The 15,478-nt window shown below is 32.3% G+C and overlaps 1 protein-coding gene across 12 annotated transcripts; it reads right to left on the bottom strand.

Annotated features, from left to right (window-relative positions):
* Positions 1-2,566: 2,566 nt before the first annotated feature.
* LOC110891389 lies at positions 2,567-7,481 on the bottom strand. 12 transcript variants are annotated; one of them, XR_002565284.2, is made up of 7 exons: positions 7,160-7,481; positions 6,876-6,990; positions 6,633-6,671; positions 6,490-6,547; positions 5,797-6,375; positions 4,180-4,363; positions 2,567-2,995 (listed from the first exon to the last, which is right to left on the bottom strand). XR_002565284.2 is itself a non-coding variant. In XM_022139081.2 (7 exons), exons 2-7 carry the CDS (start codon positions 7,169-7,171, stop codon positions 4,343-4,345), a joined length of 315 nt encoding a protein of 104 aa, XP_021994773.1. In that variant the 5' UTR covers positions 7,252-7,481; the 3' UTR covers positions 4,081-4,342. The 12 variants fall into 12 exon arrangements, 1 of the variants encoding a protein (XP_021994773.1); XR_002565289.2 differs by lacking the exon at positions 2,567-2,995 and having other exon boundaries at positions 4,081-4,363; positions 6,876-6,986; positions 7,160-7,171; positions 7,252-7,481; XR_002565285.2 differs by lacking the exon at positions 2,567-2,995 and having other exon boundaries at positions 4,081-4,363; positions 5,797-5,906; positions 6,031-6,375.
* Between the last annotated feature and the right edge of the window lie 7,997 nt (positions 7,482-15,478).

Below are 15,478 nucleotides of genomic sequence, written 5' to 3' on the forward strand. Positions count from 1 at the left end.
TCTTCAAGTGTCTGTGCAAAACATTCCACGCTGAACCGTTTGAATCACCAGAAGATCATAAACTCTACCACCTGAGATTGCGTTTAGAATTTTGCCGAAGAAATTCAACAAATGAAAAAATTTTTATCCCCCCATTTCTTTGGCAAAATCTCTAAACCTTAACAGATTCTTTCCACTTCAAAGAAACTGTCGTCAAATATTCACCAATTCCCTCCACCAAGCGGAACTGTTGTGTTTGGCCCATAATAGTCACGTTACCATGTTTGTCATTGCATCGGTAACCGTGACTACCCCACATTTTCAAACATCAAGTCTTCATCATCTCTTGTGTTCATCATGCTGCATCACCCCGCGTGTTCCCAAATCCCGTACGAATTTTGATGTTGAAACTTTGAAGCCCGGTATGAATAATCCTTGCGAACACCCGACCCGACTCCAAGTGAATTAAATGATTAACCCCAACACACTGTCTGAGTTCATAAAATTCCACAACATCTGGATCCTTCGAAACACCTGCATCAAACGAAAGATAAACACCAAGACAGCTTCGAAAGATGATCTTTCGAAGTCTTTCGAGCACATGTCACATATCTTTCGAGCATCTTTCGAGCACATGTCACAGATCTTTCGAACACCTTTCGAAGTTGGACATGGCTGATCCTTCGTACACTTCAGAATTGATCCTTCGAAGTCTTTTTGATCCTTCGAAGAACTGATGATCTTTCGAGCACTCCTGTTCATCTTTCGAATCTCCTTGATCGAAGGATGATCTTTCGAGGTCGAAAGTTATCTTTCGATGGTTCTGACACAAGGACAGAAAGTACGACAGGTTGGTGAAAAGTTGATGTGGTAGGTGACCAACTTTCGCACATTTCGAAGCATGAAAATTTGAATTTTGAATTTTGTTTCATCCTTCGAAAAACTGTTCAATCTTTCGAGGACAAACAGCATCTTTCGAAATTTGAAGCTGTCAAGAACATCAAGAACACGGAGGACTGTTCATCTGCAGATCTGACCGAAAACACTTTGTATACAGTTTTTGATGATGGAAACTTGAAGATTTAGGAGAAAAACATAAAACCCAACACCCGGTTTAGCACAGATCTGGATATCCGGGTCCAGATCTGGGTTTTTCTCATTTTCACCTTTTTTACATCTTGAACAAAAACCCATAAAAATCACAGATCTAGAGCACATGTGACTTAGTAAACGGTTAGTTTTACTAAATCGGGCACCATGGCTCTGATACCAATTGTAGGTCCAGGTTTCGGGACCGAAACCGTGATTTTCGTGTTCATGTTCATAGATGGAAGAGATAAGAGAGGATAAACATAACAAACTTTGTATTAATCCGGTAGTAAACATTACAAGTCGGCCCGGTTACATGACAACCGAACTAATACCAAAGAAGTATACATCCGGGGAGAAACCAAGTGGTGATTTCTCCCGGTGAGGTCTCAGACCTCCATTCTCTCTCTAGCACACACTTGTGCTCTCACTCTTGTGTTGCAAATGACAAAGTGTTGGTATTTATACCAAAACAAACACTGCAGGTCGAAGGATCAGACTGACTGGTCGAAACATCATCCTTCGATCAGACAGTCTTCGAAAGATACTCACATACCTCGAATGATATCCTTCGATATCCTTCGAGGTCCATCCTACGATGGGTATCTTTCGAGCTCATCGAAGGATATTCATAATCCTTCGATGCCTTATCCTTCGACACCAATGACAACACAGCAACTTTGTCTAGCAACACACACACACAGTCAAACCAACAACCCTCTCGTTTGACCACTTCAAACGAGCGGGTCTATACACGTTCGCTTGACCGTTTCACTAACTATTACAAATTCAGCATAAAATAAAACTAATCTATTCGACAAGCATCGGACACAAAATCTGCATCAACATATAATCATAATCTTATGTATTTGTAGTTTTTATCCATCAATAGTACTTAACTATTATCCTAAATTAAAAAATCATGCTTTACTGTATTTTTTTGTTTCGTTAATGTTATAACAATAGTAATGATTACTTACATCCTACCATTTTTTTGTAATTATTACCCTACTTATGAATCTTATAACATTACTATGTTTTATTCTTATTTTTTGGTTCTAATCAATAAATATACTAAACTCCACTCAACACGCAATTACGTTTTTATTAATAATATCTCATAAATTTAAGATTTTATTCTTATTTTTTGTTTAACCCAAACCCTAATACGGTAACCCAGAATACTTAGTAATGTTTTCTAAATTTGTAAATGATTTATAACTTCAAACAATAATTTAAAAATATGTCACTATATCGTTTATTTAATTTTAAGTTTTAAATGTGATAATAATTATCGATATACTAAATTATGTATTTCAAATCTTCATGATTAGATTTATATATAGATACCTATCATTTTCTAAAAATAACAAAAAAAAATTATAAAAACATAAGTTATCCGAATATATTTGTTTGTAAAAATGTCTTTGATAACTTAACTAGGTTATTACCCGGGAATGCTTCCCGGGCTCGAGAAAGTTATACATGTCACTTATTATTTATAAGCAATAAATACTTAAATAAAATGATAAAAAATAAGTAACATGTTATATGAAATCAAAAACCAACAGTTTACATTATAAGCTACCAAAGACTTCTTTATAGACGACATTAGACGTCTTATTTGTTGGTTTTCCATCGGCATCGAATATCAATATTTTAACTCCTTCTCTGGTCTTGACCCTTGATAATGCAACGTACAACTGACCATGAGTGAACACATGATCTTTCAAATATAGACCAACTTTTGATAAGGATTGTCCTTGACTCTTGTTAATTGTCATGGCAAAACAAACTGATAGAGGAAGTTGTCTTCGTTGAAATTCGAATGGTATTTTTTTGTCAGAATGAATCATATTAAGCCTTGAAATAAAAACTCTTGTGCCGATATTACCGCCAGACATTACTTCAGTAGATTGATCTACACCTAAATATTGAAGATCATGAAGTCGTGTCAGCAATGGCAAGAATTTTTGTAAGGGGGGTGATAAATGGACCAGTCCAAAGCGATTAGGCTAAAAACAGGTCTGATAAAAACAACATATAACTTGAAAAGTTTAGCAAGCTAAAATGTGTTGGCTACTTGAAGACATAAAAGTATAACTTTTTTACAATTAGACACTAAAAAACTAATTCTAATTATATTTCACCACCAGTTAATAAATATGAAAACGCATGCTAAACATTTGGATGAAATATATGTGATAATAAAATATGACCATATTCATGTACCACCAACAGGTTCTTTAAAAAAAATACATTCCACATTTTAAAAACATGTTTGATGACTAAACCTTACAAAGATACTAAAGTGAGTAACAAAGAATTAAAAAAAAAAATACATTCCACATTTTAAAAACATGTTTGATGACTAAACCTTACAAAGATGCAAGTGAGTAACAAAGAAACTAAAAACAGAAGAAAAAAAAAACATTTCCACATTTTAAAAACATGTTTGATGACTAAACCTTACAAAGATGCAAGTGAGTAACAAAGAAGCTAAAAACAGAAAAAAAAAAAAAAAAAAAAAACATTTCCACATTTTAAAAACATGTTTGATGACTACACCTTACAAAGATGCAAGTGAGTAACAAAGAAACTAAAAACAAAAAAAAAAAAAAGACAAATTAATGTTGTCTTTCAACGAACTTAGGTGTAAAAACACGCATTAACTTTTTTGATCAGCCAATGAACTTGTATTCAACAAACCATCAAACCAATTCTTAGCAAGTCACTAAGAACCAATCCCAAACTATAATATACAATACAACACCGTTACACCCTACTATACAAAACATAACACATTAACTCTACACATTTGCAGCTAAACTAAACTGCAAAATTTATCCCCTAGAACCTTAACCATTTTGCATACTACAACTTTCTCCCATTTTTTTCTCTTGGAAATCTACCAGCATGTCATCTCTTTGAGTCATAGATTCTTCAAGCTCCTAACTCTCAAGTGCAAATTTAACCTAACTTTTTATTTACTCTATGAAACCAACACTCAAAATCTTTCAAGGATCCATGTTAAAATTACTCTCAACAAAGCCATGAAGTTGTCACTATATGCATGTCTATAAAAGTATAACAATTGATAGGACTCTTTACCTCTTATTGGCCGACACTTTTAAATATTAACATTGATAAAGTCGGGCCAAAGGCAAAATGATCATTCTACACCCACTTCAAAACTTTTTTGTGAGTTCCAAGAAAAACACAGTACATCATATTTGCGTTTTAAGGTCTGCAACATCAAGATCATGACCACCTTCTACCAACCCCACTTTTCTACCTGAAAAAAAAAGATTTATTAATATAGAATAAATAAGTTTTATCTCTTATAGAGTAACCGGTCAAACAGGCACAACCTCTTAAATCAAGGGACCTACATATTCACTAATAAAATGCAAGACTAATCAATAGCTTAGTAGTCTCGGTTTAGTATGTGATGATTGTAAGTCAAATGGGTCAGATAAAAGGGAAACTGTTGGAATGGGCTGAAGGGGTCCGGCGATTTGCAAGTCTCCCAAAATCTATAATTAATTTATATAAACACCTAAAAATTGTTTTAACTAAAAGAAATACTATTATCATATTTTTTTAATCAAACTTAACACAACTATTTTAATAAAATTCAGAAAACGTGAGTAAGAAGTTTTTGGGTCTGAACCTAGCCTATAGCCCATTTTCAACTAACATTAAAAAATGTCCCATTTTAACCCGAGCCTGATTTTGGTCCGTTAACTGACCCGCCATCTCACAACTGCCATCTTACAAGTAAAATGAAAGTATGTACTCCTATAAGACTCACATTCTGTTAGGGGTATCGGATCAGAGTAGGCTCGAGCAGAAGCGGAACAAACACACACCCGCTAGCAGAAAATAAAGAACACGAGAACGTGGTTCGGTCAAGGTGACCTACGTCCACGTGTTGCAACTAGGGTTTTACTTTTATTAGATGCTCACAACTGTTTTCAGAATGACACAGACTACAGTTACATAATAGGTATTTATAGAACAAGATTAGGGTTTCCTACTTGGTCAACAAGTTAACTAAGTGGGCCTAATAACTAGGGCCGGCTAACCCTAACTAGGGCAGGCTAACCCTAATTAGGGTCGGCTACCCTAAAGCCTACGAACCCAACACATTCCAAAGAACAAAGAATGCGAAGATCCAATTGAAAACAAACACTTTTGAAACTAATATACAAGGCTAGCAAGAGCAAGGGACACCGACCAAGATGTCAAAATCATAATTACTGCAAGTAAATAAAACTGTTAGAACATATAATTAATATACAAATACATATTGCATATTCAAATAATGAAAAATGCATATAAATGCCACGATAAGAACATTAAAATGTGTTCACAAACATATCCCCTTCAGTTGTATGTGTATATATATGTCAGTATTTATTGGTACAGAGAGCATGTGAATAAGTCTTACATGTTTTAACCCGCATACCATACGAATCCATTATACGGTACACATATAAATTATCAATCTCCGCTAGTTCTCATTAAACAAAAACTATGATATTTTTCACTGGATTAGCTTGATCAAGTGACTAAAAGTTTTTAAAATGTTTTTTCTTCAAATTTTCATTTCTTGAGCGAAGGATTTTCCCATCAGCATTGCTAAATGTCGATAGTGCTTAATACTCCGAAAGGAGCCTTAAATATTTAATAAACATAAATTAAATGCTTGGTATAAGTGTTTACCTGAAAACATCTCCAAGTGCCAAAAGTAACCTTAAAGAACGATGGAATCATTGTTTTCGAACAGGTAAGAGAATATGGATCATCCAAAAACAGTAGACTGATGATTAAACCTGAAGAAGAGGAAACAGATAATAGCAGTAGCAACATTACGGAAATAGGAAAAATGGATCAGTACTCAAAACAATAACAAATTAGGTCAAAAATAACAAAATGAATAAACAGCAGCAAAACGACCAGTAACTGAACCGAACCCATTCCAAATACCAATTAACCTATAAAAAAATATAACCGGTAATCCTGTTTTGGTACATTCTCCACAATGACTCATTTAAAACTCACTCAATTTTGGCCATAACTCGTTTTTACCCAAAAAATGATACTTCTTTATAACGGCACCTTTTTCATCCAAACTTATCTTGCACAAAACACATATGGACCCAAAAACGTTCTAAACAACATGTTTACTCGTATTGGCTTTGCCTCTTTTAAGTTTAACTTTATCTTCGCTCTTCACGTTCACGGGCCATAACAGCGCAAGCTCTAGGTTCATACTCCATCACACCATATCTGTACGATACGCTAATACACAAAATCAAAATTTATAATTAAAATAGAAAAATGAAATCACATTCCCTATTCGAATAACATGAAGATGAAGTGTAAAATCAGACTGAATATCATATTATTGAATACCAAATCTATGTTTAGAGAAGGAGGGGATGAGAGGACTGACGATTAAGCTTATGCCGAACTGTCAGAGAAAGAAATAGTAATCGAGGTGAAAACAAAATAGCATAAAAAAGGTGAAAACCTGAATGCTATGTATAAAGTCTCACCTTGGCATTCTTGTCCATTAGCTTGGAAATTCGATCCATCTGAAATTACATTGAAAATTAAAAAATGTTTATAGCTTTACCACACACAAACACACACATTTATGAGACATAGAGATGAAAGTGACCACCAAAAGCACGTTTAAATGCCCTGCTCACACTTGAACCAAAAGCACGTTTAAATATCCCACACCAATACATCAAAATTATCACACTGGAAACCAACACATGTACATTAAAACTAACCAGAAACCAGAAGATCTTCACTAAACTTGATGTTGACGATGACAGAGATGCAACCAGTTATTGCAGCCAGAAAGAAGAAAACCTGGAAGATGAAATCCCACACATCTACTTCTGACTTTATACATAATCAAGATAACATACGTAAGTGAAAACGTTGATGATGATAGTAAGTTGATGATTGGTTAGATTAAATTCTTTACAACACCAAAGTGAAAATCCTAAAATCAGCCAGATAAACATATTTACATAAAATACATGTAAATCAAACAGATAAACATTCTTACCTTGAACAACATCTGGATCCGAAATGGACTTGAGATTTTTAGAGAAGATATAATCAATTAAATGATGAGAAGATAGTTAACGAAAATCATACCTAGGTTTTAGAAAAGAAGTGACGGTGAAGAAGGAGATAGAGAGATTAGTAGCTTCTCAAGGAAGAATGGAAAGGAATTTAGGGTTAGATAGAGAGAATGAAGAATGGAATGGAAAAGAGGAAGAATGGAATCATTTAGATTGTAAAACCTCTCAGATGGTAGAAGCTTCAATTAATCGGGATATATGGAGGCTAGGGTTTTGGTGTGAAGCAGTGAAGGAAAAGAATGAGGCGACAGGAATTTAGGTTTTTTGAGGGACTTATATACCTGGGTCATAAAATGGGTCGGATTGCATTGAAACGGATATTCGCGCATCATATAAAAACCAACTCATTTTCCCGCCAAAAATGAATATAGGAAGCTCTAATAACGCGCCACATCAGCCCAAATCTTCTTGTTTATAATAGATAATAGATTAGAATCATATATCATCAATTTAGAAGCTTTTTTCATATACGTAAAATTAAAAAATCCTCTATTTAGTATATCTTTTATTTAAACTTATTATTTTAAAATCTTAATTATGGAAAACTCCGTTTTTGACATTATCAATTCCATATTTGAAATTTTGTACGCTTATATATAGCATCATGAAATCATTCTTTTTGTATTTGGTATTAATAATACAATGGTTGTGCTTCCCTTTCACTTGATACTTTTCCAGATTTTAATCAAGATCGATACGAAATCAATACATCGATTCAAGTTGGTATCTAAACAATGGCGTGATGGCTTATCATCTCCTGAATTTGCTTTTAAATGTGGTTGTTATGTCGAAGATTATCTGGTAATTTTTTTTGTGTTATATTATTTACAGTACGATCCAATTAGTTATTTTAACAACTTTCTTTCTCATTAATCTCATATGTTTGTAATCTATTTTTGTAGGAAATGCTCCAAGACCAAGGTTTGTTCATTACTTCGTCTGTGTTGATGCAGTTGTGGCCGCGTGAACTCATCCAGCTTTATGGCCTTCATGATCAACAACCACGTCAAGAAAACATAAATGTTATAGAGGAAATGGTGGTGATTGAAAATGGTGAACGTACTGTTTATCAAGTTTATGATGATGACAATTAGCAACTTTGTTCTCATCATAATATGGTTTTCGGATAATGAAAAATCTTATTATGGTTCTTACTATTAGAGATTTCGGTTTTATTCAACAACTTAGTACACTATGTAACCATAACAACTTATGCATATTTCTTAAAATATATTACCAAATATATTGCTTAATTATAGAATTATAAATTATAGAATTATAAATTATCAGTTTATAGTAACAAATATCAGTTATTAAAAACTTACGTAATCATAATTAGTATCAATTAATTATTTACATAGTGTCTGTGCTATAATTTATAATCAATTTGCCTAATTTGTCGATCGACTTTCTATCAATGATCGACTACTTGTGTATAAGTTTATGTCATCAATCATTTTGTTTATTCACTTTTTTTGTGGGTTTAGCCTGTTCACTTTAATTGTGTGTTTTTTCTTGTGAATCCTTATAACAAGAAGTTTACATCCATTTACCTATTGTTTGACTCTTGATTTACTTATCATATCAATCATTCTGCTTAATATTTATTCTCAGGTATGTTTACCACTCTTATTATGTTACCTGATCATCTTATAGACAATGGTTTATTACATTTTAATAGTTAAATACAATATTTTCGTTAGTTTAATGCAACACAGAAACAAGATGATTAACATTCATATATATTCTTATATATTGTTCCACTAACTTAACATAATCCATAGATCTACATGTTACCTATTCATGTAGCAAAAAAACTACCACCAATGTCTTCTTACCCAACTATATGGTTATACCAAAAAACCCTGAACATTAACAATCCATAAACCATTAAAATAGAACACTACTACCATCCTTTCACATATTACTATTTACAATCCACACTTTTTAACTCGAGCACCTGTTTAGAAGTAACAAAGTTGAAGTGTAGAATGTCACCATTCTTCAAACTATTTGCAGACATAAATTTACCCCACTTCACCATTTTGTAACATGGTGCGTCACCATTTTGTTCTGTTTCCACTTCATTAAACATCATTTTGCCTTCCAAAGTCTGAATCTTCAATTCATGAAGTTCTTGAGTAAGGCCTGATCTCCTGGCAACCTCAACAGGAAGTCGCTACATAAAATGTGTTACATAGCATTAATATAATGTACCCTATTAAATACTTAAATTTTTTTATACTTTAGAATTTAAATTTTCATACCAATCTGTTTTCTCCTTTTCGAGTAAACTTATAATTTTCAGTATCAACTTCAGCCTTTGTTTGTGTTCCACTATTACGCTTCCTTTTCTTTTCTTGTCCAATTTTTGATACCTTCTCATTATAGTTTATGCTCTGTCATATTAAACATTAACCAAATTCATTAAATAGTTTTAATTGATGGTATTCAATAATAATCACTGATAAGTGTATTATACATGTGATTAAAATAATGGTTACCTCTCTTTTGATTGATGATCGATGATAGTTTGGAACTTCGGGTGTCACAACTTCTGGAGTTTTGTCAATCACCTTTCCTTTTTTTGATGTTGATTCAATCCCTTTTACAATGTCTTTGTCTTTCTTGTAAACCTATTAAAGATATAATTATAGAGATCAAGAGTATAAATAATATATATACTAATCATATATAAAGCTGTAGTAATGTATACTTAATGTTTATGACCTCATCTTTGACGTTAACCTCAGAAGTTGAAACATTAATTTTTTGTGATGTAAACTGGTCACAATCTAGAATGCCTTGTGTCCTATTCAACATCTGCTCATTTTCATTTCCAATAATGTTATCCTCATAGTTAATGTGTGTTCAATTTCATTTATATACCAATAAAAATGCAACAATACTATAATATTTCATTAATCAATCTATTATCAACAAGATGTAAATTATAATCCAGTACCTCATTCATCAATGTATCTCCACTTGTATCCCTTTCATTTTCCGATTCAATAAACTTCTGTTAGAAAAAAAATTAAAATATCAGCAATCTTAATTATTTGATATTGTGTGTGTAAGAATAAAATACTTACAAAGCAAACACTTTCTTGGAATGTTGTTTTAGATATTATTTCACAAAAATCACTATCTTCGGATTTTTCATGAAAACCCAATACAACTTCAATGCCATTCCTGAATACCCTCAATTGAAATACAACATTATCAATCTTCTCAAAGATCATTGTGTCACCATCCATAATTTCCAACCTATCACACAGTTTCGGCCATCCGTCCGTAAAAGCATAGGTAACGTGAACCTTGGCTGCCATCACATCCCAGTACTTACCAGCTGCATATAGTTGGTAAATGCCGTTTAGCTCGTGATTTTTGTAAAACATGCTAACAAACTCAGTTGGAATTACCTGCAAGTTATTAAAATAAGTATATAAATATTATTATTAACATATCTATTTGAAATCAATTTTTTATAAAGTTTAACAGACAATTAATTATTAAACAGTATGCTTACCGTAAGACCCAACTTTGCGTAGTTGTTCATTGTTATGTATGATTCACCACACACGTTATTTAAGAAAGGATAAACCTCCAACTCTTTGTCCCCTATGCTTCTAAAGAGCAACCAAGTGTTTTTTAACAAATTAAGATTGTTAACAACAGCCCTCCAACCATCTGTTAACACTGGTAGCTTATTCATGTGTCTAAGTCTTACAGTCCAATGTCTACCGTCTTCATGATGATGAACCTCTATGTTCATGTGTTGCCAATCTTTTCCCCATTTTTTGATTACAAATTCAACAGGTACCAGCTGGATTAACATTGTTTGAAATACAAAAAAATACTTACGTCAATAATACATATTTTATACAATGTTTAATTTAATCAAATTAGAGATGGAAAGTAGACATACCAATGAAAGATCTTTAGGTTCTTCCATCAGTTGAACAAATGATAATACCATCTTCTAAACTGCAATGTAGCATACATATTATTTCATATTCATAATTTTTATGGTTCGTTTTGGTATTATAAAGTTATTTTAAAACGTGAAGAACAAATAAATGTAACTTATTCCAAATAAATATCATATTCTGACTAAAAATCATACTTGACAATATTATGAACATTTAGTAATTAAACATTACTTACTTATAAAGCAAAGTATTTCAACAAAATGTGTAGGACAAATACAACTTAATCATGATTTATTCAAAAAATTAAGTATTTCTTTTGAGACATTCACTATTAACTTATCTGATGCCTAAATGTATTTTGTAAGTTAATCTCATATTCGGTTACCTACTTTTAGCCAAAATTAATAACTTTAACCAGAGTCAATTTAATTTAAACATGTATTTAATCCTCTTTTGAGTTAGATCATATAAAAAGTTTAGCAATCCACTAAATCATTGATACTCAAAACATGCAACCTATAAATACTACTGATTTATGATTTCACAATGTTACTCTGTTCTAACTCCATCTGAATTTAAGTTACTTATACATTTAACTGATTATTATGATTCAAAGGGTAGTCACTGATTAGTATATCAATGATAAGAATCATACCTTTTTGTTTAAAATTATCCGATAAGGTATGTTGCAAACCCTTTGATTATCTTTGAATTTATGTTGAAAGCTTCTTCAAAACCCTAGATGTTGAAGAAGACGATTTTTTGTGTTATAGCTTTTTAGAGAAATGATTTATAGATGGTAATAATGAGTTGTTTTGGGGAGAAGATATTGACTTGATGGTTTAGGCTAATAAACGGCTATGTGATGATTATTGTTTTCTTTTTATTTTGTATTATTTTAATTAATTCTTATAGATGTTTTCAATTATATAATATAGGAAATGACAAATAAGAGAAGATTAGAAAATACCCCGTTGAGTGATACCACTTTAGTTCCGAAATCATTTAACAGTAAGCTGTGTCTGAACATTATCTTTTTCGTTAACGGTTAAATATATTTCATTTTTTATTAAATATCTATTTCTTCCCTTATATTATGATATAATTATTTAGGTACACTTGGAAGAACACCATTGTCGAACATTACCAATGGTAAAATTTTACATTGTATAAGTCTTCTTATAGCATTTTGCTTTAATATATTTTTTATTGTACTGACGAAATGTATTTTTTAATACATTTAGGTACAAATGATGCAGTTCCATTATTATGTAACTCAAACGGTATGTCATATGTTAATGTAACGTTTTTCGACTGAAAATAGTTTATACATTGTTTTTTGTTTTTTTAATTTGATATATAAATTGTTTTATTTTATTAAAAAATTATTAATATGAACATTTCAGCATTACTTGATGCTCATAGAAGAAAAATGCGCAAGATTTATCTTGATACTAGGCGAAGAAAGTCAAATAAACGAAGTAGTGCACCAAGTGGTAGAGGATCCTCTAAAATTGTTAACAACTCCCAGTTCATCGACAAAGAAAATTATAATCCGAATCTTCCTTCTTCATCTAATAGTTTTCACACAGTGCGTAACTTTAAATCTTTAACCACAACAACACCCTTAAGTGGCATAACAACTGGTACGTAATCTCATAAAATTTTAAAAGAAAATCTATATATATATATATATATATATATATATATATATATGTGTGTGTGTGTGTGTGTGTATGTATGTATTAAATTACAAGTAAAATCAAAAGTTTATTTTACTAACATTTATTTGTGACTTTCACAGGTGCTATTACTTTGAATAACCAATTAACCCATACACCTAGCAGTTCTCAGTTTTCTATTGTTTCAAACATTGTTACACAAACAGTAACACCATTCTTCGATCTTCGTCTACGTTTACCATGCTTAAATCTGGTAAACAAAAGGTTTTACCTAAAAAACGTATTATCGAACCTATTCCAATGGTAGATCTTACTTCTGATAACGACAATGAAGATTTACATTCCATTCAAGACCCTTTTAAAGGTGTATCCACAGGTAATAATAATGTTACATATGTTTTAAGTTTAATAATCTTTATTTATTAATTTATTGTTAATCTTAATTGGACAATCAATCTTATGTTTTCAGATTACTTGGATCATGGTAATCAAAGCCTTAGATGTGAGATGTGTGATTCATTATTATGGTCTGACGAAGGTGGTAAAGGGAGAATTACATTGGGTAAGTTAACTTATAGTTTATGTTGTGATTATGGCAAAGTGGAGCTTCCAGATTTGAAAGAACCTACTTCAGTATACAAGGATCTATTTGGAAATTCTAATGAAAATAGCAAGTACTTTTTAAAGAATATCCGTCGATACAATTCTATGTTCTCCTTCACATCAATGGGTGGAAAGGTAAATTTTGTGTCACACCCTGCTAGTTGCGGAAGTGTGTTGCGTGTGACGTAAGAAAGGTAATCATTGCATCCAATCATGTATCACCGGCTCAAGACTTGTTTCCTGAAATACATGTAGTTTTAAAAAGTCAACAAAAGTTGAGCGAGTTCATGCGTTTTGTATGAGTTCCAATAAACTTGTAAACATTTGAGAGATTCCTTTGAAAACAAGTATGTAAAGCCTCTATGAATAGATCAATTAATGTTTTGCAAGGACATTAATATATGTGAAAACATAGGGAGTACCCAACCCAAGTGGGCTATTATTAGTGTCGAATCCCCTCGACTGTGTCGAATCCCCTCGACTGTGTCGAATCCCCTCGACTGTGTCGAATCCCCTCGACTGTACCAAATCACCTTGACTGTGTCAAATCCCCTTGACCGTTGTCGAATCACCTCGACTGTGACACAAAAGCACTCTAAGTAGTCACAAATGGACCATGAGTGGGGCTCGGCCGTACCCGTTAGATCTAACCTTTGTCCATGTTTCTTATGAGAGTTATTGGCATTTCAGTTTCAACCTATGCTCACATGATCTAATAGTTCATTTCATAGCCAAATCATACCATTGAAACATATGTAACATGTATTTCACCCCCGAGAGTTATAAATCCGAAAACAATTAAGAGAAAAGGGGGATATGAACTCACAAATTTGCGTTCCGTGTAATATGATATCCAAGTGAGCATCCGTACGTGTCAGTAACCTACATGTGTACTAATCTCGTTAGACACTAGGTCTTTCGGACCTCGTACAAGTTGTTCGTCTTGAATTCTTTATTATGTTCTCGTTTGTCATCTTTGGAACAACTTTGTATTTTAGAGCGTTGATAGTTTACTCGCTCGATTGTTATGTGTATTCATGTATTCTATACGTATTGAATTATATGCGAACGGCTTCGAACCTATTTCATTGGGCTTATCCCACGTTTCATTGTTATTGGGCCTAGCCCTAGTTTTCTTGTTACTGGGCCTAGCCCTAGTTTTTAATGTCATTGGGCCTAGCCCTAGTTTTAGTAATTTGGGTCTAGCCCAAATCTAATCCTAGTGAGTCCATTAAATATACTCTTGCAATTTTTACCAAAAATTCACCAAGCATGTAACTTAATAAGTTCGTTTTTCATATGAAAAATACTTGGTAATTTTTATAGTTTTCGACTTTCCGGATTCTTGTTTTTGACCACTTAGTTATGTGTTCTCTTTAGTGTCTAAAAATATGTTATTTTTAGACTCGACATTGTGGTAACTTGTTTATGATGTCGATACGCCCAAATTGTCGTCATCAAGTGTTATGTATTTCCATTTCGGCCATTTTATTTAATTGTCCGATTTGATTTTACTAGCATTTCTTGGACCATGTAGGAACATGTACGTGTATTTATTTTGACCACCCTATAGGTATCTAATACATACACATACATAGCACACATTGCAAGCACTTAACAAGTTTCCGAAAATATATAATTTTTCTTACCAAAAATTATATTTGCACATTGTTATATTTTTACCCATTTATTTTTGTAAGAATAAATTTAAGTTCATAAGAACTTCTTGAATATTTAAACTTTAATTATTCCCATCAAAGTTTCCATAATGACGTTTAAGACCACTAATCGTGTTTAACCTTGTTAATCACCCTTTAATCCCCTCTTTAATCGCGATTATATTTTTAGAAAAATTCGCCATAGTTTCCCCTAAACTATGACGTTTTCCACGTTACAAAAACGCGTTTAAATCAATAATCAATTCACTAAATCACCACCTATTGCAAAATAAGTTTTTAATAACCAACTTTGCATGTATACATTAACTCATAACATCTTCATTTTCCCCCATGAACTTATA

Source organism: Helianthus annuus, chromosome 11 (assembly GCF_002127325.2).
Source record: "Helianthus annuus cultivar XRQ/B chromosome 11, HanXRQr2.0-SUNRISE, whole genome shotgun sequence".
Classification (NCBI taxonomy): Eukaryota; Viridiplantae; Streptophyta; class Magnoliopsida; order Asterales; family Asteraceae; genus Helianthus; species Helianthus annuus.